Source organism: Bipolaris zeicola (genome assembly GCF_000523435.1).
Source record: "Bipolaris zeicola 26-R-13 unplaced genomic scaffold scaffold_4, whole genome shotgun sequence".
Taxonomy (NCBI): domain Eukaryota; kingdom Fungi; phylum Ascomycota; class Dothideomycetes; order Pleosporales; family Pleosporaceae; genus Bipolaris; species Bipolaris zeicola.
In genome coordinates this window covers 103,240-129,840 of record NW_006912053.1, presented here as the reverse complement: position 1 = coordinate 129,840, position 26,601 = coordinate 103,240, and the positions used below count along the sequence as shown (strand labels likewise).

General features: G+C 51.8%; 11 protein-coding genes across 11 annotated transcripts; 5 read left to right on the top strand and 6 right to left on the bottom strand.

Moving 5' to 3' along the window:
- Positions 1 to 258: 258 nt before the first annotated feature.
- On the bottom strand, positions 259 to 812 carry COCCADRAFT_21952 (uncharacterized protein; the record flags this gene model as incomplete). The annotated part of the gene is made up of 2 exons (XM_007708816.1): positions 259 to 654; positions 747 to 812. 2 exons carry the CDS (start codon positions 810 to 812, stop codon positions 259 to 261), a joined length of 462 nt encoding a protein of 153 aa, XP_007707006.1.
- Positions 813 to 2,067: 1,255 nt separating this feature from the next.
- COCCADRAFT_32283 (uncharacterized protein) lies at positions 2,068 to 5,313 on the top strand (the record flags this gene model as incomplete). Its single annotated transcript, XM_007708847.1, has 2 exons — positions 2,068 to 3,276; positions 3,331 to 5,313. 2 exons carry the CDS (start codon positions 2,068 to 2,070, stop codon positions 5,311 to 5,313), a joined length of 3,192 nt encoding a protein of 1,063 aa, XP_007707037.1.
- Positions 5,314 to 7,205: 1,892 nt separating this feature from the next.
- COCCADRAFT_82642 (uncharacterized protein) lies at positions 7,206 to 9,112 on the top strand (the record flags this gene model as incomplete). The annotated part of the gene is made up of 2 exons (XM_007708889.1): positions 7,206 to 7,514; positions 7,655 to 9,112. The coding sequence occupies 2 exons, from the start codon at positions 7,206 to 7,208 to the stop codon at positions 9,110 to 9,112; spliced, it is 1,767 nt and encodes a 588-aa protein (XP_007707079.1).
- A 969-nt stretch (positions 9,113 to 10,081) lies between these two features.
- On the top strand, positions 10,082 to 11,830 carry COCCADRAFT_82603 (uncharacterized protein; the record flags this gene model as incomplete). The annotated part of the gene is made up of 1 exon (XM_007708888.1): positions 10,082 to 11,830. One exon carries the CDS (start codon positions 10,082 to 10,084, stop codon positions 11,828 to 11,830), a length of 1,749 nt encoding a protein of 582 aa, XP_007707078.1.
- Positions 11,831 to 12,533: 703 nt separating this feature from the next.
- Positions 12,534 to 14,156, bottom strand: COCCADRAFT_82483 (uncharacterized protein; the record flags this gene model as incomplete). The annotated part of the gene is made up of 1 exon (XM_007708887.1): positions 12,534 to 14,156. One exon carries the CDS (start codon positions 14,154 to 14,156, stop codon positions 12,534 to 12,536), a length of 1,623 nt encoding a protein of 540 aa, XP_007707077.1.
- A 1,523-nt stretch (positions 14,157 to 15,679) lies between these two features.
- Positions 15,680 to 16,827, bottom strand: COCCADRAFT_32278 (uncharacterized protein; the record flags this gene model as incomplete). The annotated part of the gene is made up of 3 exons (XM_007708846.1): positions 15,680 to 16,234; positions 16,287 to 16,604; positions 16,774 to 16,827. The coding sequence occupies 3 exons, from the start codon at positions 16,825 to 16,827 to the stop codon at positions 15,680 to 15,682; spliced, it is 927 nt and encodes a 308-aa protein (XP_007707036.1).
- A 439-nt stretch (positions 16,828 to 17,266) lies between these two features.
- Positions 17,267 to 18,152, bottom strand: COCCADRAFT_32277 (uncharacterized protein; the record flags this gene model as incomplete). Its single annotated transcript, XM_007708845.1, has 3 exons — positions 17,267 to 17,871; positions 17,927 to 18,074; positions 18,123 to 18,152. The coding sequence occupies 3 exons, from the start codon at positions 18,150 to 18,152 to the stop codon at positions 17,267 to 17,269; spliced, it is 783 nt and encodes a 260-aa protein (XP_007707035.1).
- A 224-nt stretch (positions 18,153 to 18,376) lies between these two features.
- On the top strand, positions 18,377 to 19,242 carry COCCADRAFT_32276 (uncharacterized protein; the record flags this gene model as incomplete). The annotated part of the gene is made up of 2 exons (XM_007708844.1): positions 18,377 to 18,439; positions 18,490 to 19,242. The coding sequence occupies 2 exons, from the start codon at positions 18,377 to 18,379 to the stop codon at positions 19,240 to 19,242; spliced, it is 816 nt and encodes a 271-aa protein (XP_007707034.1).
- Positions 19,243 to 19,486: 244 nt separating this feature from the next.
- On the bottom strand, positions 19,487 to 21,175 carry COCCADRAFT_32275 (uncharacterized protein; the record flags this gene model as incomplete). Its single annotated transcript, XM_007708843.1, has 1 exon — positions 19,487 to 21,175. The coding sequence occupies one exon, from the start codon at positions 21,173 to 21,175 to the stop codon at positions 19,487 to 19,489; it is 1,689 nt and encodes a 562-aa protein (XP_007707033.1).
- Positions 21,176 to 22,733: 1,558 nt separating this feature from the next.
- COCCADRAFT_21944 (uncharacterized protein) lies at positions 22,734 to 23,578 on the top strand (the record flags this gene model as incomplete). The annotated part of the gene is made up of 2 exons (XM_007708815.1): positions 22,734 to 22,840; positions 22,891 to 23,578. 2 exons carry the CDS (start codon positions 22,734 to 22,736, stop codon positions 23,576 to 23,578), a joined length of 795 nt encoding a protein of 264 aa, XP_007707005.1.
- Positions 23,579 to 24,170: 592 nt separating this feature from the next.
- On the bottom strand, positions 24,171 to 25,636 carry COCCADRAFT_32273 (uncharacterized protein; the record flags this gene model as incomplete). Its single annotated transcript, XM_007708842.1, has 4 exons — positions 24,171 to 24,966; positions 25,017 to 25,089; positions 25,136 to 25,538; positions 25,592 to 25,636. The coding sequence occupies 4 exons, from the start codon at positions 25,634 to 25,636 to the stop codon at positions 24,171 to 24,173; spliced, it is 1,317 nt and encodes a 438-aa protein (XP_007707032.1).
- Positions 25,637 to 26,601: the final 965 nt, after the last annotated feature.

Sequence of the window (26,601 nt, the reverse complement as noted above, 5' to 3'; positions counted from 1 at the left end):
CCAACGCACGGGCTGGAGGAAGACGGCTAGTCGGCCGTGCTTGCCTACTACAAGCTAGGGCCATTGTTTTCAAGATACGCTCAGACGCGGCGGAAAGTCGACCTGGGCATCTTTCGCCAGTTGCCCTTTTGCGCGCCAGGAAATTGCTCATTTAGTACACACACATGGGGGGGGGGAAGGGGAATTGGGGCCCTTGCCGGCTGCCCTCGCCCTCGCCCTCGCCCTCGACGCTCCGCTGCTGTCCGTTGTCAGTACTTATTAGCCATCGTCGTGAGGCAGACGGCGGTTTTGCGCGTCCGACACGGTGACGACGTGTGTACTACACGGCGGCGTTGGTTTCAGGTGTAGCCAGTCGCCAAACCCGCCACGCTTCGGATATGCGCCTGCAGGTTGGACCAAGGCCACCCCGCCCAACCGTCGGCGTCTGCCACTGTCAAGTAACTTAGTGACGCTCCCAAGGCCCCAAGGAGCATCTATCTGACGGTGCCATGCCGCGCCGGCCCAAGTGCGTTGCGCTGCGCTGCGCTGCTTGGTTGGGGACGGAGAATCAATGGCTCGCTGCATGCCTGCACAGTGGCCGTGCTCTGCATCCGCTGTGCAAACCCCATCTATTACTGACACATCCGAGCTCCACGCCTGCACCACACCACTCCACTCCACACCACACCAGCACCGCTCTGCAAAAAATTAAAAAGAAACCGGGACGCCTGCCACGTCGAGTCAGGCCAGATGATGCGCCGTTTCACCTTTTGGCGGCCGAGAAGGGCAGCAGAGACGGGCAGACCAAACACCAAGCCACAGGCACGATGCATGGCTGCGGGAGCCTGCCCGTAACGCTGCTGTTACTTGCCTAGCTGGGTGGACCGACGTCGCTTGAACCAGTTGCCGCCAACCACCAGCCTTAGCATGAATAGCGTATTGCCCGGCCTTGCTGGGTCGCTTGCATATCCTCCCTCGGCCCGCGCAGAAGAAGGATGCACTACGCATCCCACCCGCCCAATCACGCGCCCCGCCCCAGATTGCCCATCAAGGACGCATGCTGTTTTGTTATTGTTATTGTTGCTGTTGTCGAGCCATGGCCATGTCGCTGCTCCTACACCGACTGAGGGTTCATCTCCACACACACTGCGGATCCTCGCTGCCAAGCACGGCACCCAGCACAACGAATGCCACTCGTCCAGATAAGGAACTGCATGTACCTCCATACACATTCCTGCACATCCAAGCTGTAGCACACGCAACCCCGAGGCGGTGACTGTGGGGTGTGGCAGTGACAGTGCGCGTCCACATGCAACCATTGGATGCGGCTGTACTTATAGCATTACCCCAGAACCGCAGTAGTCTCTGGTGACGCATGCATTCCTCGCCAGCCAGTTACGTGGCTGGATCGTGGCGCTACGGCACTCCATCTCCCCTCACCTCTGCCGATGCCCCAGCCACCCAGTATTCCATATCTCTGCCAGCAAGCAATAGGCATGCCCGCGCCAGCAATCACTTCACACTTGTCGTGTGAGATAAGCCCATGTGGAGTGATGGCACGGGTGGGGCTCTGTGCTCCACGCAGCGGAATCCCTACGAGCCCGACAGCAGTCAAAGCAACCATCCCTTCTTTCGGCTGTAGTAGTACTTCTAGGGTGCAAGAAAAACAACCAATGGAAAAAATCAGCACACGCACACGGCCACCGCTGACAGCTTGTCGAACATATGGCCCGTGCATACACAATCATCACCACCATGCGGCGTTGCAGTCCCTCACACAGTGCACGGCTGTTTGTTTTTGTAGCCAACAATCCGTTCCCTAGGATTCGAATTGTACCCTTTCACTGCACCCCGCTATATCTGGGGCTCGTGTTATGCCAAGTTCTCATAAGGGCTTTCCCCATAAGCACCGGCTGCAGAATCGCTCCTGCCTCTCCGGCCGAGATGATGTCACGACTCAAACTTGGTCTGTTGTTCACCCTCAAACTGGTGCAAGTTTACACACATTTCCCATGCACTCTCAGGTAGGCGCATCGATACTGCAACCATCTACAATACCCTCTTCGCCTATTGGCGGCCCTTTTTACAATGCAAAACAATTACTTTGTCTGCACCCTGGGCCAGGCGGCTGCCCTAAACACCAGTCCGAAGTCGTACCGAAATATTGGCGAATACATCCGTCAGCAGTCCCAGAACCACCCCTTACTCCCTGCCGTTGGCTTCCCCATTCCCGAACTAGATCAGCAAGTGTGGAGTTACAAGGTTCTTACATTTGCACATGTTGAGCATGGTGTTGGTGTCTTCGCTTCACGCCTTGCAATCGCTCTTGGCCCCTCACGAGAACCACAGACTGTTGCTCTACTGTGCCATAGCTCTCCTGAATTCCTCTTCACTTGGTTAGGCCTGATTAAGCTGGGTCATGCCGTCTTACTCGTAGCCCCTCAATGTCAGCCGGCTGCAATATTGCATCTTTGTACCTCGTGTCAGGTGTCAGTTCTCCTTTACGACGAGGCCCATGCTGAGCGAGCGGATCAGTCGGAGGAACTAGCAAAAGAGCAGGGACTGTCTGCTTTGGAAACAAAACTGCTACCAATAAATGCTTCGGAAGACATCTGGCAGGTTATTCAGGAACAATTCGAGGATAGCATTGAACCACTGCACGTCGATCAGGGAGCAGTTGCATATCTGCACCACACTTCTGGAACCTCGTCTGGCCTCCCAAAGCCCATCCCTCAATCACATCGCGCAGCCATTGGCGTGCTTCCGCATCTTCCCAAGATACCGGCTGTAGCTTCGTTTACTACGACGCCACTCTACCATGGAGGAATCGCAGATTTGTTTAGATGCTGGACCAGTAATGCCTTGATTTGGCTTTTCCCAGGCAAAGATGTGCCCATTACAGCTCGCAACATTTGTAGTTGTCTGCATGTGGCCAAGGTGTATGCAAAGACAGAAGGGCTTCCCAAGGTGAAATACTTCTCATCGGTTCCCTATGTACTCCAGATGATGGAAGCTGATGAGCAAGGACTGGAGCTGCTCCAAGAAATGGACATTGTAGGCGTTGGGGGCGCAGCCTTGCCAACTGAAGTTGGTGATCGTCTGGTCAGGAAAAAAGTCAATCTCATTTCACGGTTTGGAAGTGCAGAATGCGGCTTTATCCTGTCGTCGTATCGTGAATCCTTTGTAGACCAAGATTGGCAGTATTTGAGAAATTACAACCCACCAAAACTGGTAGAGTTTGAAGAGCGTCAGGACGGCCTGGCTGAGCTTGTCATTAAACCTGGGTGGCCGCACATGGTACTGCTCACAACTTTACGTACGTTGTGTAGCTAGCTGCTAATATCTATACAGGCAAAGCAGAATCGACCTGACGGATCATTCGCCACTGCCGACTTGTTTGCGCCGCATCCTACAATCAAGGACGCTTGGTTGTATCATTCACGAGCGGATTCCCAACTTACTCTCATCACAGGAAAGAAGTTCGATCCGGCTCCACTTGAGGATGCTCTCGCAACTTCCCCTGACCTAGATGATGTCCTCATCTTTGGCAACAGCCGACCATTTCCAGGTGCACTGCTCTTGCGGTCCAAACAAGCCCGTGAAATAACAGACAATGAATTGCTCAACTCCATAAGGGAGCAAGTCGCAAGATTGAACAGCGAAAGCCAAGATCATGCCCGAATACCGTTCGACATGTTGATTCCTATCCCCTATCAAGACAAGCCACTCGAGAAAAGTAGCAAGGGCACTATAATTCGAAGGGCTGCTGAGGAACGGTTCCAAGATGTCATCAATCAGGCATATATTGCGCAGGATTCCGACTCTTCCCCCCAGGTGACCGATGAAGATCTTCCTCGACACTTGACGAGTCTGATTCAGAGCCTGACGGGACAATCTGGACAGCTCACCGAGGATATGGACCTGTTCTCTTATGGTGTTGATTCCATTGCGTGTATGCAATTAAGAACGCGTTTAAGACGATTGATCCCGAATATCAAGGGACAGCTACCAATGAGCGTGGTAGAAGATTGCGGTTCGATTCGGCGACTGACAGACTATGTGTTGCGAAAGAGACATGGGGAAAAAGAGATGGGAGAGGAAGACGAAGAAAAACTAATGCTGGACATGGTAGAGCGATATGGCTTGTTTGAAAGGCCGGCCTCCGATGTGTCTGCCAATGGACTGCCTGAGAAGAGTCAAGGCGGTGATATTGTGGTGCTGACTGGGGCCACTGGGGCGCTGGGTGCGCATATTTTAAGTTTACTGCAGAAAACACCCACGGTCACAGCAGTATACTGTCTTGTCCGAGGAGCAGACGAGACAGCAGCGAGAGAACGTGTGAACAAAGCGCTGCAGCAGCGCAGTCTGATTGACCTAGGTCCTGCTGATGCCCCGAATACCAAGACCAAAGTAGTGCCAGCACAGCTAGGCGAAGAGAATCTGGGACTAGACGATGAGACATACGACCATCTCGCGAAGAAAGCAACTTTGATTGTTCACGTTGCATGGACAGTCAACTTCCGTCTCAAACTGCGGAGCTTTGAGAAAGACAACATTGCTGGGGTACGAAACCTCCTCAACCTTGCCTTGAAAGCTGGGCGCCCGCAGCCTCCCTGCTTCTTGTACTGTTCATCTACTGCGGCAGTTATGAATAGCTCTCTGGATGACACAGGCAAACTGCCCGAAACGCTTAGCTCCAGGCCCTCTTCGGCATCCTCCCTGGGCTATTCTCGTTCCAAATGGGTGGCGGAGCACATTTGTCTCCGAGCACACGAGCAAACGAGGCTCCAGGGCCGTATCGCAGTTGTGCGTGTTGGTCAGCTGACTGGTGACTCAACTACAGGGGTGTGGAACACAAAGGAGGCTTGGCCTATAATGCTGAGCACGGCGAGGTTGATTAACTGCCTTCCCGACTTGGGGGATGAGCCTTTGGACTGGCTGCCTGTGGATGTTGCTGCAAGAGCCTTTTTGGAAACGCGTGACACGCTGGACGGAAGTGAGTCAATGCCAGTCTACCATGTGTTGAACCCACACCAAAAACCGACGTGGCACCAGATGTTGGAGTGGCTGCAGAAGTGGGAAAACTTTGACATTGTCACGCCAAAGGAATGGGTTGAGCGACTAGAAGAGTCTGGCGGATCGGAGCATTCTGCCTTGAAGCTCTTGGGCCTGTGGAAGGCGTCATATGGTGGTGAAGCCGCCGAAGCAGGGACACGACCGCAGTTTTCTATGACGACTACAAGCAAGAAGGTGCCGACGTTGAGGGATATCAAGCCGCTGGACGAAGAATATCTAGGGAAGATGTGGTACTGGGTCCAGCAAAACGTGCACTGATACGTACGTATACTTGGATAAGGCAGATAGAGTTGCCAAGGGGGGGGGGATAGTAGTAGTATGTCGTGGTTAAGCCTTATCTCCATCTCTTGGCGTTAACAAGGGACCCTGGCTGCCCGCAGACGTGGTTAAGATCCGACTCCGAGGTGGATGATGCAGAGCCAAATTCAACTTGTGGCTCTTATTCAATCAATGCTTGCATGTCCAAGTATCATTGGCATGCGTCTGGGTTCCAAGTTTTTTTTCATGCATCATGTCACGTATTCCATCGGCTCACCGTGATTGCAAACGGCAGAGTGCGTTTAGGGTACCGTATAAGAGTAGTATGAATCGTGAGTACTAGATGAGATGATATGCACACGTAGCAATGTACACGAATGTGTAATGTAGCACAAAATGCAACGATGTCTTTCTGATAAGGGAAAAGCTGAGGTCGTTTCTTAAGTTGCTCACCGCCCGGTATCCAGTTTAGTTTTTCTGTGTATTGTTTCTTTTTTTTAAAGCACCCGCAACCTTGGGTCAATGGTTAATGTAAGACGGCTATGTGAACGGGGACGGGCTATGGAAACGATCGGTGGACGGTGAACAAAATGATGAGAAAATGAGTCAGGGGTGGGGGGCCCTGTACGCAATTCCCTTCCGTCTCGTTCTCGTCGCATAAACGGATGGCGGAGGCGGAGCGCAATTCCACCCCGACCTCCGACGTCCCTCTCTTTTGCCAAGCCCAGCCCAGCTCAGCTCTCTCTTTTCCGTTTCCAACCAAACGGGCAGCAGGAAAAGCCCTAGGTAGTGAGATTATGGGGCGTAAAAAAACACACACGGATGATTGCCATTCATCGGTTGTGGACTAGCCTGAAGTTGGCTTGCCTGTCGTATGTTAGGCATCCATTTTTTTTTCTGCGCGTGCAGGGCCGTTGGGTTGGTGGTGCACGGCATGGCGGAACCTGCGTTGTGTCACCCAGACAAATGGGCATGGTCCCTTTTTGCATGTGCAACGCGAAGGAGTGCGAAGAAGGGGGGTGGGGCTAGTCGGTGCTGAGCAGTTGGGTTTGTTGTTGTGAGAAGGTTAGAGAATGATGTCAGCATACTACTAACTTAGTAGTAGTAGTCCCCAAGGGTAAGGAATAAGGAAAGAAAAGCTTGGAACGTTCAGCATGCTTGACTGGTAAGCGTCGAACGGCTTGCGGGGTGCGCGCGCTCCGGGCCCACGATCCTAACGAAACGCTTTAATGAGAATGGGGAGATAGACATTGCCGCACGATCGATGCGCCAACGAGAGAGAGCCTGTTTTGCTCTTGATTCGCTTTCTCTTACTCATACACAATAGGCTTTTGGCTTGTGGGTAGCCGAGCAAATAGCCCCCCCCCTTCTTGGCGATGGATTCAGAGTGCAATCTGCAAGGCCATCAGCGTCAGCCATGCAGCCGCGGAACGACAATTGCGCCATGTGGCTTGCAATCAGGCAGCAAAACTACGGCTATGATGGCGCGCCGGACGAATTTCGCCGCAATGTAGCCGAAGGCGTTTGCTGAGGGCCTCTAGACAGCTTCTAAACTCCGTCGACTAGGCCCCTTCTAGGCCTTTCGCGAACGAGGTCCGCACGACTTCTAGGCGGTACGACAATGGAACGCGTCCCGGAGCTCCTTGCCATTTAGGAAACCCACTTCTGAAGGAGAGTGTATTCATAACTCCTTTTTTCTGCCTTTAGCCCCGTAGCGGGTCGGTGGTATAATTAGAGGCGCGCGTCTCTCTTTCCATCCTTTGTCCTGCTCTTGCCTTGGTACACTACGCCCTGTTTGTTTGCCACCTCTTTTTTGCATGCATAGTCAGATTAACTTGCGCAAACAAACTAATAAAAGTGTACGATAACCTCTGTCTGCTTCTTGTTCTCAGATGAGCAACACAAACGACAAGCTCCGTCCATCCAGTATGGCGGACTCTGAAAAGACGGCAACGCCTAGCGTTCAGAACACTACCGACAAGGAGAACAAGGGTGCTGTCGAAACTGTTCTTCCTGCTTCAACAGCGGCTGTTGACGCCGCAGCCCCCATCACCGGCACTGGAGAGAAGAGTTCGCGGCCGAGCTCGGTAGCCAGCCCAGCACCAGAAAACAACGACGAGGACGACTTTGAATACCCGACCAAATGGAAGCTGGCCGCCATCACCGTGGCATTGTGTTTGAGCGTCTTCTGCATGGCCCTGGTAAGTCTAGTGCAATGCCCGTTAGCTCCCTTGGTTCCACAACTTTGGTACCACAACGGTGATCGACGCCACCTTACTTACGCATATGAAATCGGCTGCCGATCCATCTCGTCAGCATTAGCTAACACGCACACGTGCAGGACAACACCATCATCGCAACAGCCATCCCTCGCATTACGGACCAGTTCAAGGCTCTGAATGATGTTGGCTGGTATGGATCGTCGTACCTCCTTACCACGTGCGCGACGCAGCTCATGTACGGTAAATTCTATACATACTACTCGATCAAGTGGATCTACTTGACTGCCCTGGCCATCTTCGAGTTCGGCTCGCTTATCTGTGCTGTTGCGCCAAACTCGACGGCGCTCATCATTGGACGTGCCATTGCCGGTGTTGGTGCTGCTGGTATCTTTTCTGGAGCCATTCTGATCGTCTCGGTGACGGTACCGCTGCGCCAGCGTCCTACGTACATGGGCGTTATTGGAGGCATGTACGGAATCGCAAGTGTAGCTGGACCCCTCATGGGCGGTGCCTTTACTGACCACGTCAACTGGAGAATGTGCTTTTACATCAACCTTCCCTTTGGTGCCATCACGGCGGCTTTCATCATTCCCTTTCTCCATGTTACCCGCCGTGGCGGAAAGGTCCAGGCTACATGGCGTGAGCAGATTCAGAAGTTCGATCTTCCCGGAACGGCTTGCTTCTTGCCTGCCATTATTTGTTTGTTGCTCGCTCTCCAGTGGGGTGGCAGCAAGTATCAGTGGAAGGACGGCCGCATCATTGCGCTCCTGGTCCTCTTTGTCCTTCTCACATGCGGATTCCTTGCTATCCAGTGGTGGAAGCAGGAAGATGCCACGGTTCCTCCTCGCGTCTTCCTGAACCGCAACGTTTGGGGATCTGCACTGTTCGGTGCTATGCTGGGTGCTAGCTTCTTCGTCATGGTCTATTACCTGCCCATCTGGTTCCAGGCCATCAAGGGAGCTTCGGCAACAAAGTCTGGAATCATGAACCTCCCTGCCATCCTCGGTCTCGTCATCATCTCGATGCTTGCTGGTGGCGCCGTCACTGCGATTGGTTACTACACGCCGTTCATGCTCCTCTCGTCGGTCCTCATGTCCATCGGCGCTGGTCTGCTCGCAACAATGGAAGTCGACAGTGGTTCCCCGGAATGGATTGGCTACCAGTTCATCTTCGGTGCTGGTGTCGGTTTCGGTATGCAGCAGATCCTGGTTGCTGTTCAGACAGCGCTTCCCGCAGAGGATGTTCCCATTGGCACGGCTACCATGATGTTTTTCCAGACTCTTGGTGGCGCTCTTTTCATCTCTGTTGGCCAAAACGTCTTCACCAACCAGCTCATCAAGAACCTGGCCAGCATTGTGCCTGATCTCGATGCCGGTATCGTACTCCGCACCGGTGCAACTGAGCTCAAGCACGCTATTGATCCTGATTTCCTCTCTGGCGTGCTTTCAGCATACAACACGACGCTTACCCAGACCTTCTACGTGTCGGTTGCCTGTGGAGCAGTCTCGATTTTTGGTGCTGCGTTTGTCGAGTGGAAGTCGATGAAGGGCAAGGAGATTGTCATGCATGCTGCCTAAGCGATCCACGCTACAGGAGAAGAACGATCTCTAGAGACTTATGGCCTGGTGAATGAGTGACTCTTGCTGGCGTCGCTCATTGTAACGATACCCCCCCTTTTTTTTCTGCCTCGTCAAAACATGAGCATTTAGTAGCGAGCATGGCGTCGGCGTTGGTTTTTGCTATTAGGGAGGATTTCTTCTTCTTGGTAGATTGCAGTAGATGCACTATGATTAGTGGAACGTGGTGGATTATGACTCTTCACTCTTAATTTTACAAGAAAAAAGGAATGAAATAATTTTAATGCTACATTTTGCAAAGTACCATCGATTGGCTCTAATACTACGACCGGATATCCGCGTGGTCCGGCGGAAGCAGAGATGAGCCGGTATCCGAGAACAGAATGTGACGTCAGCGTAGTCCCTCGAGTGCGGGTGCGGGTGCAGGTGGCAGAGAGTGTGGCTTTTGCCCTCCCGCATGTCACATGGAGGTAGTTTTCCCTTGTTGAGTGGAGCCAAGAAGAGGGGACTAGACAGCAGTAGACCGTAGTAAACGACGTTGCATACTAGACGGGCAAATGGGACCTCGATCCCCTCCCAACTCGACGTAGGATTGGCTTGCCCTGCTTGGCCGTTCTAACCGTCGGCTGTTTAGCCCCGAGGCTTAGCAGAGCTTGTTTTTTGGTAGGGCCGGAGCGTTCCACTGGCGATCAACACTCGCCCGCCCGCTCGCTGCGCCTGCCTTGGATTGCGCGTTCTCCAGTCTTACTGTGTACCTTACCCGGGTTTGCGCGGTATCCCTCCCCTTCTACACACAACATGCCGTAGCCGCACTCAATGACACTGCGACTACCGGAATCAGCACCTAATTTTTAGCCCCTCCCCTTTGCGCTCCCCTCAGCCCCGTTGCGCCGAAACGCGCCCACCGTCCACCAAGCCCGCTCGCTCTCGTCGACTTTGCGCCTAGACGCGCCGTCGCGTGTCGCAAGCATGCCCGAAGAGAGGGACTCGGCGCCACCGGGCGTCCAGAATGGACAGGCACACCCAGCCGTGGAAAAGGACGAGTCTACAAACGGCGCCAATGTCGAGTACCCAAAGCCCCAGAAGTCGGATACGGCCGGCAGCAAGAAAAAGGGACCCGAGGGAGGCTTCGACGACACGCCGGTACCGCGCGCACCGCCTGGATACACGGTCAAGTTTACGCTGCACCGTGCCAACAACCTCCCTCTAGCCGACATCAATACCCTTTCGGCCGATCCCTTCGTCGTCGCCCAGCTCATCACCAGCCTGCCGACACGACACAAGGAGGACCCGCCCCTGACGATGCGCACCCATACAGTGCGCCAGAGCACCGATCCAGAATGGAACTATGAGTGGATAGTCGCAAACGTACCGGCGTCGGGCTTCAACTTCAAGTGCCGCATCTACGACGAGGACCCCGCAGACCACGACGATCGCCTCGGTAACGTCCATGTCGTCGTTCCTTCGATAAGCGAGAACTGGCCGGGCATACATGACCAGACATATACCATCAGGAAGCGCATGATTAGCAAGAGGGCGTATGCGCTGCGCGCCGTCGCGGTTTGCTTCGGAAAGGTGCACCACATGAGCGGAACACTCAACGTCAGCGTAGAGGTACTGGGCAGAACACAAGACGAGAACGGAGGACGCACATATACAGTAGGACCGCAGTTCTGGATACGGCATTACTCGCCGCTACTCGGACGTCTGCTGGGCCAGAAAGAACCCAATGACGATGGCGAAGTGTCACGACGAACCGGCAAGCAAAAACCGCAAAAGTACAATTTCCAGTCGAACCAGATGCAGTTGCGGGGCCCCGTGCCTGAAGCAATGTATCACCGCTTTGTTGAGTTTAAGCCGTTCGTCAAGAGCATGTTTACAGCAAAGGGGGCTCGGGGCTATATCCTCTCCAAAGCCCTACACCACCAACACGCCCGCGTCTACAACTTTGATCACGCAACGGAATTTCAAGTAATCCGCGAGCCCTGCAAAGAATTTACGCAAAAATTCCTCGAACTCGTCCATTACGACCAAGGCGGCCGCATCTTCACCTACGTCCTCACCCTCGACGCCCTCTTCCGCTTCACGGAAACCGGGAAAGAATTCGGCATTGACATGCTTAGCAAACACACCATGCACAGCGACGTCGCCCCTTACATTGCCTTTTCCGGCGAATTCTTCATCCGCCGCCTCAAACACAAGGACCGCCGTCCCCCCGACGAAGGCGGAAACAACATCTCGCACCCCCCTCACGACATCGAAGGCGGACCCCCCCACGACGACACACCCAAAAAAGACCCCGCCTACTACGAACTCGTTATCGACAACGACTCGGGCACCTACCGCCCCAACGCCGCCCTCCTCCCCTATCTGAAATCCTTCTTCTCCCAAAACTTCCCCGGCCTCCACATCCGCACCCTCGACTGCCAGGGCGACGCTGAGAAAATGGCCGCCATGAAGGAAGAGCAGCGCGAACGCAAAAAGAGAGAGGGTGACGCCGTTGTGTACACGCAGATTTCAAGGAGTAGCTCTGTGAGTAGTAGTGATGAGGAGGAGCTCGATCGGCTCGAGGCTCAGGGCGAAATGACGCCCCGTCATTTGAGACATACGATTCATAGGGAGGCAGGGGCCAGGGTTGATGCGTTGAAGGTCCATGCGAGGGGGAGGCCGGGGACGGGGGATGGGGAGGGGAGTGTTAAGGTTGCGGGCGGTGGCTAGGTGGGAATTAAGTGACTGGAGGGGCAATGGGGTAAAAGGGCGGCCGGGAGTATGGGGGGCATCTTGTGAGGGGAACAACTGAGCGAGCATTCTTTTTTTTTATCCCAATTTTTTTTTTACTTACTTTATTCTTCCCCTTTTTGTGTGTGTGTGTCTAATCAGTAGCAAAAACCCTCTTTATGTCGCATGTGTTTATACGTTTCCTATGTAGCTTATCGGCCTATTTGCTTTTCTTCTTCTTTTCTTTTGTTTATATGTTTTAGCGGCTTTTCTTTGCATCACTACGGTTACAAAAAACATATATATATAGTTGGAAGAGAAGACGAGGGAAAGGGGGCGGGGGTGGATTAATAGATACCCTTTTGTGTGTATTTTGTTTTTAAGTAGTCTTGAAGCGTAGTTTGTCGTATGCCAACAAAAAAAAATTAATAACTATCTAACTAACTATATCTAAAAAAGTCAGATAGTCGAGTTGAAATCAGCAATAGACTTAACTAAGTGAAATGGTTGACATCAGATTGCTAAGAAGATAGAGCGGATTGCGAAATCCATCCAAGATCTCAATTCTAGCAAATTATCTATTAACAATGTGTAGGAAGTTATTTTTTCGTCATGTGCCCCAATATGCAATCCATCATCTTGACATCCAAAATAGCCTAATGATATATCCCGTCTCATACATACAAAAAAAACAGACCACATCTTAGAACTGCACCTGAAACCTAGGATTTGTCCTAAGCCTCTCTCCATAATACCTAAACAGTATCGGCACGGGTATAAACGCCACACCAATGAACCCCAAGAGTGAGTTTCCCCAGCCCAACCCCAACGAATCATACATGGGCAGTCCTGCAAGCGGCAGGAATGCCCCGAACATTGACCTAAGCACCGTATTGGCCGCAACAACCGATGCAGCATGCTGCGTAAACGCATCAACAAGATACGTCTGAATACTCATGAGCGCAGTCAAACTTCCCAGACCCACTGGCGCCATAGCCATGATAGGAACGATCCAATGCACCTTGTTCTTCGCCGTCCATCCGTAAATGAAAATGCCAATGGGCAAGCCAATTGCACCGGGCAGCGTCAGAACAAGTGGAAGACGATGCTCAGGCTTCGCTTTGCCTTTTGTTTCCTGCTTGTACTTGATGTAGCTGTCGGATCTTGTGCCAAGTAGCATGAGTCCCATAACCATGCCCGCACCGATGCCTAGGTAGGCGAGACCTACGGAGCCCGAGGAGAATTCGTATTGGCCCTCAAACACGAAGGTGATTGTTGTGAAGAAGAGGTACAAAATGCCGTAGTTGAAGGAGATATAGAGACACATGAGTAGCACGATAGGGGAGAAGAGGAGCATCTTGATTGGCCGGACGATAGCACGGATAAGGATTTCGCGTGGGGGGAGATCCTGTGCTAGTTTGGAGCGGAGATCGGTATTTCCCGTTGATTTGATGAGGGATTTGGTTTTGCGGGCGAGGAGGACAGGGGCGTAGGTTTCGCGACCGAGGACGAGGAAGAGGAGACCGAAGGCGCCACCAAAGATGGCCAGGATCCAGTATACCCAACGCCAGACGAGATTTTCGACGAGGAAGCCTCCCGCAATAGGACCTACGACGGGCCCAAGAAGGGGGCCTATGGCCCAGATTGTCATTGCGCCAGCACGTTCCTGGACGGGGAACATGTCTGCGATTGTACCGCCACCGAGGGTCACGGGCGCGGCGCCGGCACAACCAGCCAAAAACCGGAAAGCGATGAGCATGCCCATTGAGTCAGAGACGGCACAGGCAACGGTGAAGATAACGAAGAGTACGCCGCAGATGTTGTAGAGAGGCATGCGGCCATAGACTTCGGACATGGGCGCGATGACTAGAGGTCCGATGGCGAAGCCTAGAATGTACACTGAGACGACGAATGCGGCCATGACCCTTGATGTCTCGTGGAATGCTCGCATCACTTGTGGTACGCCGGGGGCAAAGAAGGAGGATCCGACTGGAGTGATCAGTGTAACGAGGCCGAGGGTGGCAACAATAGTCCATTTCTTCTTCGCAGTCCAGTTTTGAGGGTTGTTGGGGTCATCCGGCCCATCCCAGTCTACAATGTTGGGGTCCTGTTCTTGTTCTTGTGCCTGTATCGCATTCGGCAGTGTTTGCTCGTTTGAATGGGTTGATGATGATTGGCTCTCAATGCCTTTTTCTGGATCATGAGCAAATGCATCTCCTATTGTTTCTGCCTCTTTATGATGTGTTGATTCATATGCTTCTTTCCTCTGTTCGTTCTGGGGTTCTTGTCTGTCCCGTGTGGGGTCTGGCGAGGCTGGTGTTGCCATTGTGAAGGTTGGATGTGGACTGACTGCAACAGTGTAAGCATACTCGTATTGGATAGACTGCCTTGAATAGGCGTGCCTAGAATGAACAAGCCTTACCGAACGGTGGTTATACCACGGAGTGGACGTAAGCAGCTGCAAATCGTCAAGTCGAACGGAAACTTGCAGACGAGGTCTTGGGAAATCCTAGCACTAAAGTTTCCCTTACCAGACGGTATTTGAAGGCCACTTAAGAAAGGAGAAGAGAGGTGTGCATGGACTAAGAATTGGCAGGCGGCGTAATTCACGGACACAAGACCGTGCGACCCTCCGCAACGAAGCGTAAGGCGCCCGGACTTAATGTAGCCTGGGATAGGGCTAATCTCCACCAATATACTACGTGCAGCTATGCAGTCACCCGCACGTGTTCCGCCCCCATACTTATGTCGTCATATCCGTGGTGAAAGCGAGCGCTTAGAAGTGGAGGCGAAGGTATAACGTATGCTAGTCACTGCAATGTGATAAGCACACAAATAACCTTTCACGGAGGGTGAAAGAGTATCGTTTTAGCAGTGAGTCTCTTTGATTACCATGTTGGGCTTAGCAGTGTCGGGTTGTGCATTGCTGCAAGCACCGCGCGGAGGGTCGGAGGGTCGGAGGGCCATTCGAGATGAAGCGATGCGGATCTCCCCAGCCTTGTATATAGGTTCGGTACATGAATTCGGACGAACTGGATAATTGTTCGTATTCACATACATTCCGGTAACCTGGCTTCAGGTGTGTGGACGAATGTACGGCCGTCAGACGTTGATGCACATGGCTCGATGTCTGACATTGCCCAGTATCTCAGTTTACACAGTACCACCTTAATTTGACATACTGATGTCGCCTACCTGTTGATGGAATGTGAAGGCAAGGTCTACTTACTGTTATCCGGAGCGAGAGCCCGTGCGGTTTGTGTTGTACAGAGTTGACGGTCGCGAACAAACGGCCGGAGTTGACGATGACGAACAGGTGGTCTTTAAGGGCTGTTGTTTTGCGTTAACCCCGAATAGCTAGTCATATGGTAGTCGGGGAAAGTACGATGGATAGTTTGTATGACTACGCGAATAGATGTTCGATGCTTGCCCCACAGTTTTTCGTAAAGCGTATTATCCCCAGACAATGACAAGGGTCTCCGATCCCATCCGCCGTATCCGTATTTACGCAACGTTTAACTACAAGAAGCCATCTTGAAGTACATTTTGGTCGGATATGTTAATAACAGGGTTTGACTCTTAGCAGTTGTGTTGAATGATAAGATCCATGAATGAGTGCATACCAATGTTTGTGATGGAAACAAAGTTAACGGATTGTCGTAAACTCAATATAAAGTGCTGACATATTGTCTTACATGGCAGATGATCCATGGAAAAAAAGAAGAACATCGGTGTCAAGACAAGACCGAAAGCCGAAGCGAGCGTAAAAGAAAGCGTATTGCGTACTTTGCGGCATGTCACTGCAACCGAGGTCAAACCTCAACAAAATGTCTTTGAGATACACCACCTCTATCCCTTATTCATGACTTTCCGCCAGCCAAACTCCTCCCTCCATCCTAGCATATCTTTCATTTTTTTGTTGCAAATAGGTGAATCACGATCTCCCATCTTTTGGATAATCTGCACTCCAGGACATGTCTTTCTTAACCATTCTTCAATGCTTCCCTCCGACTCTGGTATCGTAGTCTCATCATTCACCGCATTGAAGACCTGAAACCCTAGTCCACTGGTCTGCAAGCAAGCGTGGACAATGCCTGCCAAGTCTCTCGCATCCGTGTAGCTCCACGCATGGACTTTGAAGTCCTGTGGCCTTGTCAGATACGCTTTAAACTTTTGAGCGTGATTCTCGGGCTCAATGACGGCCGAGATGCGCAGGCAATAGATGTCCACACTTGGGAAGCGCCGAGCGAATGACGCGGCAGTTTGTTCCATACAGAGTTTCGACGTGGCGTAGACATCCATGGGTTGTGTAGGTGTGTCCTCAGTTATGGGGAAATGTGCATAATCGACGTCGCCTTCTGCATAGGTAACGCCATAAGCAGTGATACTCGAAGCCAGGATGATCTTTTCACATGATTAGTGATTTTCTCATCACTTTGAAACAGTATATATATACCTTCTTGATTCCAAGCTTACAGGCTGCCTCGATAACATTGTATGAGCCCATTGTGTTAATTCGAAATGTCTCATTGTCTGGAATCCTCATCGGCTGTGGTATGCCAGCAAAATGCACAACTGCATCCGGTGTCTGGACTGATTCCATGAATGGTTCGCTAACGCGGAAATGACAAGACAGACTATTGAACGCCTGTGCGCCGTCTGTCAAGTCCGCCTTTAATGTGTACACATCTGGATTATTCAATGGTGTCACATCGACATTAAGAATCTCATGGCCGTGAGACAAAAGCCCAGATATGACATGGCGGCCTGCTACCTAGGAAGTGTGCATAGTCAGTAGAATTCTAAATAGGAAGAAATTCGTAACCTCATGTATCTGTACGCTTGGAAATCTCGAAGACATATGTTGGAGCCCAAGTGCCCTATACATGCCAAGAAAATCTAGGATGCTAAAAAGCATAGCGAAGTGACGTAAATGCACATACTCCGGAGCCGCCCGTGAAAACAATTCGCTTTCTTGACGTTGAGCTAGATGACATTGCACTAAGGTGAATATGCTTGCGAGAGAGGGAGGGAAAAGTGAGATAGAGTAGACGTATATGTCTAAATAAGGAATTTTGGAGCTGCAGGTGAGGCAGTGATGTTGTTTTCGTTGCAGATTTGTCACTCCCAGCACGTTTTTGTAAGCAGAGTACCCCAGCGTTGAACAGAAGTCGTGAGTTCCCCGCGTGTCAGCGGAGCTTCCCCACTTTGTCTCCGTCGGCCCCTTGGCTCAGAGATCAGCGCCAGTTGAAAGTCCGCAATACACCAGTTGCTAACATCAGTGGTATTACATAAGACACACGGTTGAATAATAACAGGAAATAACACAGCCAGACGGTTGGTGGTACATTCATTCATGTCTTTCATTCAGAATGCGGCTTCTAATTGGCCGCGGTTTCTTCCGTCATGATGTTCGTATTTCTACTATGAACAGACCTACACAGTCTGCGTGCCGTATCCCCTGATCCTGTCTGCAAAGGCCCAGCTCTGGTTCTCCAGCTTGACATTCTCGTCCAATTCAACACCCTCCTTGGTCACGACCGCAATTGAGTACTTGTCCATACTCCTAGCATCCCTGTAGAAGAGAACCTTCATACACTCCTTGATCTTCTCCACTGCCTGCTCCTTTGTGACGTTCTCCACAGCGGCCTCGTCTGGCAATATGGTCCTCAGAATTGGCTGGGCGAGATGTGCACCGAAACCTGTGGCTAACGATGGCGATGTGAAAGTAGTACCGAGGAGGTCTGCACTTGCGAGAAAGGGCTTCGACTCGCCATCCATGCCAACAATAAGCAAGTGGTTCCACAGTGGGTCGAACTTGGATCGGCGGTTGTACATGACTTTGGCGAGGTAGGTGTGGAGGTTCTTCGCATTGAGCGAGTTCTCAGAAGAAGAGTAGTTCTCGCGGATGTCCAGGGAGTTCAGAAGGCGGTCGATGTACTGCATGTCCGAGACGTCGCCGCCGAAACCCACGACTACCTCATCGTTGAACTTTCGTAGACGCTTGACGTCGGTGAAACGGGCGAGGGATCCGTATGAAGCTGCGAAACAGCATTAGTAAGGCTATTCTCTGTAACCCATGGTGTTATGTCATACCCAGGTTGTCCGCCGCAATGACTACGCCATCCTTGAACTTGGCCGCGAGTACTGAGGTACCGGTAACAATCGGGCTCTGAGTGTGCTGATTTGGGCCATCGGATGAAAAGTGCGAGGGATCGTAGGCACCGTAAACATCGTCTCTAGGCTGTGATGCATTAGTACTACTGCTATTGACGGCGGGTGGAAGACGTACACGGCCCCATGCCTGTGGAAGGTGGTTCATGTTTGGGAAGTTTTTGCTGAAGCTCGGGGTATCACGGAGGCAGCGATTCGAGGCCGAGATTGCAAGCTGATATCTCAAAGTGGGCGGGAAGGCGAGGTTGTTGTGACGGTGCGTGTAGGCAGTCGGTGGTTGCGCAGCTCGCCCGCCAAGAGATAGACTTGGCCCAAGCTCCGTATACTCAAGCCAGCTACAGATGATGGCCCACGAGCATTGTGCACTCCAAGATGCTCGGGATTGATTATCCAGATAGTGACGAGGAAGAGGTTGTACCGGCGACGAAGCCAGAGGTGAGAATCACAAACGTCCCCAGAGGGCTTCGACCGCTACTAATAGAGAGTTGACCAACATTCCTGCGACAGTTGCGCCTGCGCCTGCCCCAGCCCCAGAACCGCCTTCTGCACCTCCTCCACCTCTCGAGAAGCCTTCTGCTTCCCAAGGACCAGTCAGCGGGCCCTCGCAAGGACCAGCTGCAACACCACCTCCCATTGACAATGACCTACCGGACGATGCTGCTCCAGGCTCACCATTTACAACAACCCGCGCCTTGATCCAGAACCTCACTTTACCTACCGTACCAAATTTCGACATACCACCTTCACCTCCCGGATCACCGCCCCAAAAAGCGACCAAGAAATTTGCGCAGTTTCTCGAACTCAAGAAGAAGAATCAGCACTTCAACCACCGCTTGGAAAGCTCGTCCGTACTGCGCGACCCTGGCCATTCTCAGAAGTTGTTGGAATTTGCAGGCATAACTGAGGAGGAATCCTATGCGTCTACGCTGTCAAGCGACGTCGCCATACCGACAAGTTTTACGCCCTGGGCCTATTTTGAGGAACTGAAGGCTTCGCAGAAGCAACTTGCAAAAGCGAAGGAGCAGGAAAAGTCAAAGGCACCGAGAAAAGCTCTTGATTTTGTCTCTGCAACCAAGTCTGGGACCTCGAGTGAAGCAGGTACCCCGTCCATGTCCACCTCTGGGAAGCGCAAGGAATTGGAACATAGAGGAAGAGATGATGCGAGTTCTAGAAGCATGCTGAAGAGCAGATCGAGGTCACCAAAGAGGAGAAGGTCAAAGTCTAGGGAGAGGGAATAGAGTTTCGAGCATCATCGCGGTCCATGTACATCGGCGATGAGATGCAGGAACCCTAGTCCAAACCTGTGGAGTTTGACAGGAATGTATAGAAGCTATGTGTATTTGAGCGAACACAGAAGATTATTACTTCATGCTATATAGCATGTCACCTCTTCTCAGCAATACATGCTGCAACATCGACATCACAAAACGTAGTTATACATAGCAAACTTGCACCTCCAATCCATCATCTCAGGCCACCCTTTCACGATTTACGAACCTGTCTCGCCATATCATCCATAGCGATGTACGAAAACGTCATTGCCGGTGTTAACGTAGCCCCAGGCCCTGGATACCTTCTCCCCATCACGCTCGCAGTCGTGTTCCCCGCCGCATACAGGCCCGGAACGGGCTTACCATCTTCCATCAGCACACGTGCAAAATCATCCGTCAACAGACCGCCTTTCGTTCCGAGGTCCCCGGGATATAGTCTGACAGCGAAAAAGGGGGCTTCTGCAATAGAGCCCAGGTTGGGATTCGGTTTGTGGTATGGGTCCCCAAAGAAGCGATCGTAGGGATTCTCTCCTCTTCGAAAATCCTCGTCGACACCCTTGCTTGCAAATGTGTTGAATCGTGTGATTGTATTTTGTAGATTCGTCGGGTCAATGTTGATTTGCTTAGCCAGACCCACGATACTGTCGTCTTTGTAAATGAGCCCATTCTCAATCGCCCACTGTGGTGTATGCCGTGGACCGAACTGGCCGAGAATATATTTGTTGCGGTGTCTTGCATCGATGATGATCCACGAGGGTGTTGCTGAAGTTGTTTCATGGCGTTTGTTCATTATCTTACCGAAATCATCGTAGTCCAAGGCTTCGTTTAGGTAGCGGTGGCCGTCTCCATCGACCACGATCGAATGGGGAAGTGAACGGGCGGCTATGTCGAGAATGGGGGTTTCGCCTACCAGTATCATGGGCATCCACCATGCTGCATCCATCATGTCGATGACACCACCCGCCTTCTGACCGGCTGTGATAGCCTCGCCTTGGTCACCTGGTGAAGCAACGCTCCACTGCGCATACTCAGCTCTCTTTTGATGTTGATCCCGCATAGCTGGATTCCTTGCAAAGCCTCCTGCTGTCAACAAAACCCCATTTCTTGCACCGATCCTTACTTTCTTGCCATCTCTTTCAACCACAACACCCACCACCGCTCCCCTCTCATCAGTCGCGAGCTCCACCAACTTACTTCCCCTCCATATTTCCGTCCCTTGCTGCTTATTCATATAGAGCAACTGTCCGATCAGTGACTTGCCCAACGTCACCGGTTTTTGGCCAGCCAAAACCCGAATCCCTAGTCTGGCTACAAAAACACTGAATTTGAGGAAATCATGCAGATGAGCGCCCACGCGAAAGATGTGAGGGCTCTCGTTAGAGTAAACGATAAGGTTGGGACCGGATGGAAGCCTAATCATAGACCGCCAATCTTTCAGCTTCTTGAGATCAAACACTTTGCCCTCAATCACACGACCTAGTGGCTTAGAGCCGGGCTCTAGAGAGTGGTAGTCGGGGTATCCCACGCCTGCGCGCCACTTGAATCCGCCATCCTCCAAGAATTTCACCATCTTCGGGCTCTCGTTGAGGTATGCTAGTTTTCTCTCCTTCGTGCTAGACCGTGTGTTTGGTGGTACAACTGCTTCGAGGTATGTAAGAGCTTCCTCCAAGCTATCTTCCATACCTGCTGCTTTCGAAACATGGTTGTTTGGGACCCATAGTGCACCCCCAGAGTACGCACTGGATCCGCCGATTGTGGATGTCTTTTCGACTACCAATGGTTCCAGACCATGATATTTTGCTCGTAACGCTGCTGTGAGGCCGCCTGCACCCGATCCAACTATGACGACGTCGGTCGCTTTGTCATAGTCTTTCTCTTTCAGTGCCGCGACAGTTGCCATATGGGCTCGGAAATTCCCACTCCAGATTCCTAAACGGGCATTTCGGGCGATTGGCCACCTGGATCTTGACAATGTGCCGCGGAATCTCACGATCATAATCGAGATCGTCTCTTATGCTGTCCGGAACTCAACAAATGGCCAGTTTCATAAGACAAGTCTTGGAGAGGTAAAAGGCAAAGTCTCGTTGATTTCATGGACGCGAGAACCGTAGCGCTTAATGCCGCTTATCACTACGGTCGTGCTATAACATTGAGGTCCATCATTGGAGGCCATCATTTGGGGCGTACCGGATGACCTGCTTTAGTAACACAGTTGGGGGGCCTTTGCCGTCTTACGTACTAGAGAATCTAAGAAGCGAAAAAAACATATTGTACTACAAAGAGGTCATAAGTTCGGCAGTGGGCTCAGTTCTGGTATCCGTCTGGTTCCAGCCGCGACTCTTGTGCAGTCCTTGCATGGCCAGAAAGACGAAGCAAACAGCTCATGTGTCCCGGAGCAGCAAATGGTCTAATTCTGCGCGGATATTGTTAGGCTAATCTAGTTTGCCAAGTAAGCCTCTACATGGGTCTATATTAGAATATCTACAGCAATCCTTTGATCCTAATTCGTATCGTTGAGGTAAGCGACCGAAATAGGCCAGTAGGGCATGGGGATGCTGAACTAATGTCTGCTTGAGGGTTAGGCTGTACTAGAAGAGCTGATAGATGGCGTGTAGCACCGCGCAAATCCGTTATACAGTACTGGTGGCTTCATCACGGTGCTGAGACCGAGCTTAGACGAAATGCCCGCGTAGTGATAGTAGAGATGAATGAAGTCGTGAGGACGCTCACTCCTTGCTCAGTACTAAGTAGTACCGTGCTCGGGCGTGCAACGCACCGAACCACCGAAAACAGCTTTACTGAGAACGAGACTATGTCGCCACATAGAATGATGATTATTACCGTATGGGTGGATCGAGCCGCTCACTTCACCAAGACTCAACTAATTTTGATTACTACATAACCACTACTATAAGGTGCCTTTCAAAAGTTATGTTTGAAGCTCAGAGCTTCATAAGACAAGATAGGAACATTGGCATGGCCAGATGATTCCCCTAAAACAGATTGGCTTCAAATAGCGGATCGCCCACGTACGCCAGTATCCCAAACGTTATGATCGTACATATTGATTATGTACAATCATTAGTTTAGGTTCGCAAGTAACGACAGAAAAGCTACAGTAAAGGTTGCAGAGGTTGTAGATAGGTACAGAGGCCACAGACATGTAAAGATGCAGAGAAAGATATGGGTTAATATGTTTACCGGATAACTTCAGTATAGAAAAGTGTAGATAACAATCATAGCGAAATAAACTTTATCTAGAAATCATAGACATAGACGCCCTCACTACATCAGCGCCAAGACATTAGCGCGTGGAAGCTCCCAGGCACTCGAGCTCCGCGTACTACAGCTCCATCACCCAAACCCAGAATCGCCGGCCGACCGATATACGACGCCCTCGAACACTCATACGGAGCCCCTTTGTACCTCTTCTCAGTTCCCAATCCCCAGATAACGCAATGGCTGCGCTCTACACCGGTGCACCTCCACAAGGCGGCCCAGGCTACTCGTTCAAGCAAACCCCCACAACTGTCCCATCCGGCGAGCGGCAACATGGTTTCTACCCGTACGTACGCCCAGAGATACTTATACCACATTGTTTTGACAAGTCTACAGATACACCGACAACGGCGGCTCAACGCTAGGCATCTCGGGAGCCGACTTCGCCATCCTTGCCGGCGACACACGCTCGACATCCGGCTACAACATCAACACACGCTACGCACCCAAGCTCTTCAAGATCGGCGGCGAAGGTTCCGACAACAAGGGCGCCAGGATAGTCCTCTCAGTCGTCGGCTTCGCAGCCGACGCCCACGCCCTCAAGGAACGCCTCGACACCATCGTCAAGATGTACAAGTACCAGCACGGCAAACCCATGACCGTCTCGGCATGTGCCCAACGACTCAGCCACATTCTCTACAACAAGCGCTTCTTCCCTTACTACGTACACGCTATCCTCGGTGGTCTGGACGAAGACGGCAAGGGCGCCCTTTACTCGTACGACCCCGTCGGTAGCTACGAGCGCGAGCAATGTAGGGCAGCCGGTGCGGCTGCATCCCTCATCATGCCCTTCTTGGACAACCAGGTCAACTTCAAGAACATGTACGAGCCCGGTAGCGGAGTGGGCCACGAGCTCAAGTCGAAACAAGCAGAGCCATTGCCTAGGGACCATGTAGAGGATCTGGTGCGAGACGCTTTTACGAGCGCCGTGGAGAGACACATTGAGGTTGGTGATGGGCTGCAGATGATGATTATCACAAAGGAGGGCATAGCTGAGACTTACACCCCACTTAAGAGGGACTAAGGCCGAGGTTTTATGGGTGTGGAGGGGGGTTATATTCACGAACATGATGACTTTAAGAGTGCAGAGCAACATGTATGAATAAACATAGCACTTTGCTACTTTAGATGATGATCAGGACCCTAGTCTTTCTACTACCAATTACAAGGCTGGTTCAGTACCACTTGGCTCCAACCTTTCTGACGACTCGCGTGGTTTCTTTATATTCTTAAGGTCGTTTAGTGTAGTTACTCACTGCGAACAAAGACCTTTGTGACATATCCATCTATTCTAGGGATTTATTCAAACAGATGCATTAAGTTTGCTAAGCAAATGTGTAGACACATCATTTGCATGTAGACTAGCGGGACAGCTCCACTTCTTGCTAATAAAACACTTGATTATATAGTAAGTTTATTGCAAGACATCATAATTTAGACACGAATACCGAGAAGCACAAGACTATACGAGACGAGTATTACACAATTGGTATATCATTTCATTCCATTTCGTACATATGATTGTCCTCCGACATCAAATTCTATTATTCATAGCGATTTTGTTTTCCCTAGGACGCGCAAAGGTTCATCCTAGTCACACTCTGCACATGACACGCTTACAGGTTAATGGCAGTCCTGAAGTTGTTGCCAGCATAGATGGCATTGTCACCAAGCTCCTCCTCGATACGGAGAATCTGGTTGAGCTTGGCGAGACGCTCAGATCGAGCTGGCGCACCAGTCTTGATCTGACCAGCTCGCAGACCGACGACAATGTCGGCAATGGTGACATCTTCAGTCTCACCGGAGCGGTGGGAGACCATGACGCCCCAGCCGGCACCGAAAGCATCCTTGGCAGCCTGGATGGCCTCGGTGATGGTACCGATCTGGTTAACCTTGAGGAGAAGGGCGTTGCAGGACTTGAGCTCAATGGCCTTCTTGATGAACTCGGGGTTGGTGACAGTCAGATCGTCACCGACAATCTGGAAGTCAGAAGTCTTGAAGAAGTAAGACCAGGCCTCCCAGTCATCCTCAGCGAAGGGGTCCTCGATGCTGACAATGGGGTACTTCTCGGCCAGAGACTTGTACAGCTCGGCGAGTTGCTCGTATGTGAGCCACTTGCTCTTGTCGCTGTCGGGGTTCTTGAAGTCGAGGTCGTACTTCTTCTCGTCGGCCTTGTAGAACTCGCTGGATGCAACATCCATGGCAATCTTGATCTTGCCAGTGTAACCAGCCTCCTCAATGGCCTTGGTGATGAGGTCAAGGGCCTCCTCAGGGGTCTGAATATCGGGGGCAACACCACCCTCGTCACCAACGTTTCCGGCAGATTGGCCGTAAGTCTTCTTGGCAAGGGACTTGAGCTTCTGGTAGACTTCGGCACCTTGGCGCATAGCCTCGGAGAAGGTAGGAGCCTCACTGAAGGGCATTAGCCAGGTCTATGCATACACGCATTGCAGTGAGCTTACCTTGGGACGATCATGAATTCTTGGAAAGCAAGACGACCACCGGCGTGCGAGCCACCGTTGAGAACGTTTTGGACTACTTTGTCAGCTAAAGAATCTCCAGTCAGACTCGAAGAACTTACAGGGTACGGGAAGGACGTAAGGCTTCTTGGTGCCGGCCAAGTCGGAGATGTGTGCGTAGAGGGGGACACCCTTCTCGGCAGCAGCGGCCTTTGCGATGGCCATTGAGACACCGAGGATGGCGTTAGCGCCGAGGTTGGTCTTGTTCTTGGTGCCATCGAGCTTGTTGAGGAAAGCATCTACGGCAGATTGGTCCTTGACGTCGAGCTTCTCCTTGATGAGGGCGGGGGCAATGGTGTCGTTGACGTTGGCAACAGCCTTGGTGACACCCTTGCCACCCCACTTTGACTTGTCGCCATCGCGGAGTTCGCAGGCCTCGTGGGAGCCGGTCGAGGCACCAGAGGGGACAATGGCACGGTGAAGACCAGTCTCGGTGACAATGTCGACCTCGACGGTGGGGTTACCCTTTGGGAGAGTTAGTGATGGGGCTGGGTTGGGGGGGCGTGGCGTGATCATACGCGGGAGTCGTAGACAGAGCGGGCGTGGATCTTGGTGATGGCCATGGTGACTGCAATGCTGATGGTAAGTTAATTGATGAGACTGGAGAGGCAGAGGGACGGAGCAGAAGATAAGTAGAGAGGACGGATGCGCGGGTCACAAGGTCCGGCCGCGGATAAGACGTGGAGCAGAAATTTCGACTTACTAGGAGTATGTGAAAGCTCAGGTCGGTGTTGTTTTGTTTGGGTGGGGTGTTCCAGAGCTTATAAGGCCGGCAAGGTTTGGAGGGGTCGTTGAGTAGATTCAGCCCCGCTATGACGCTGCCGCCTCATTGGCAGCCACGGCCTCTCTCGTAAGAGCATGCAGCAACATTATCGCAGAAGCCATCGAGGGGGGAGAGCCGCGCAGGCATCCCGTGGAAAGCAATGGAATCTACCCGGCAGAGACCCATTGAGAGCCTCCCGGTGAAGATTGATGCACGGGAGATCGCCTCGCTTACCTATGTCTAGCTTGCCGTGCTGTGCTCCATACTCGGGAGGACATGGCTGAACCTATGCTGACATGTTGGCACCATGCCGTCTCTCAATGGCTATGCATGGGTATGGACTAGGCTTGCAAATGGGTTCCAGCCTTCTTGGTATCGTGAAACTTTGTCACCTCTGTTTATAACGCAGGCTAAGGCGAGTCCAAGGGGCGCCAAGGCAGTTGTCCGGTGAGGCTGTTTGACTGCTTCACATCTCACACTGGAAGAAGTGGAGCCGGCATGAGATTGCTTTTTAAGAGTCGGAAGATCCATGGTTAGATAGGCACGGCGGCTGAAACGGGCTCTTAATCAACGGTTTGGAAACACGAATGCCCTCTTCAGCATGGCGGAGATCCACACATATCAAACCTTGCTTCTATGGCTTGCTGCATAGGCAGAGCAAGGCTGCTTCCATGGAGCATGACGGGGAAATCTAGACTATGGGTTAGAAGCTGAGTTGTGTATCGAGAGCTTAGAGACTGAGCTTTCGAAGGCATGAAGACTTTC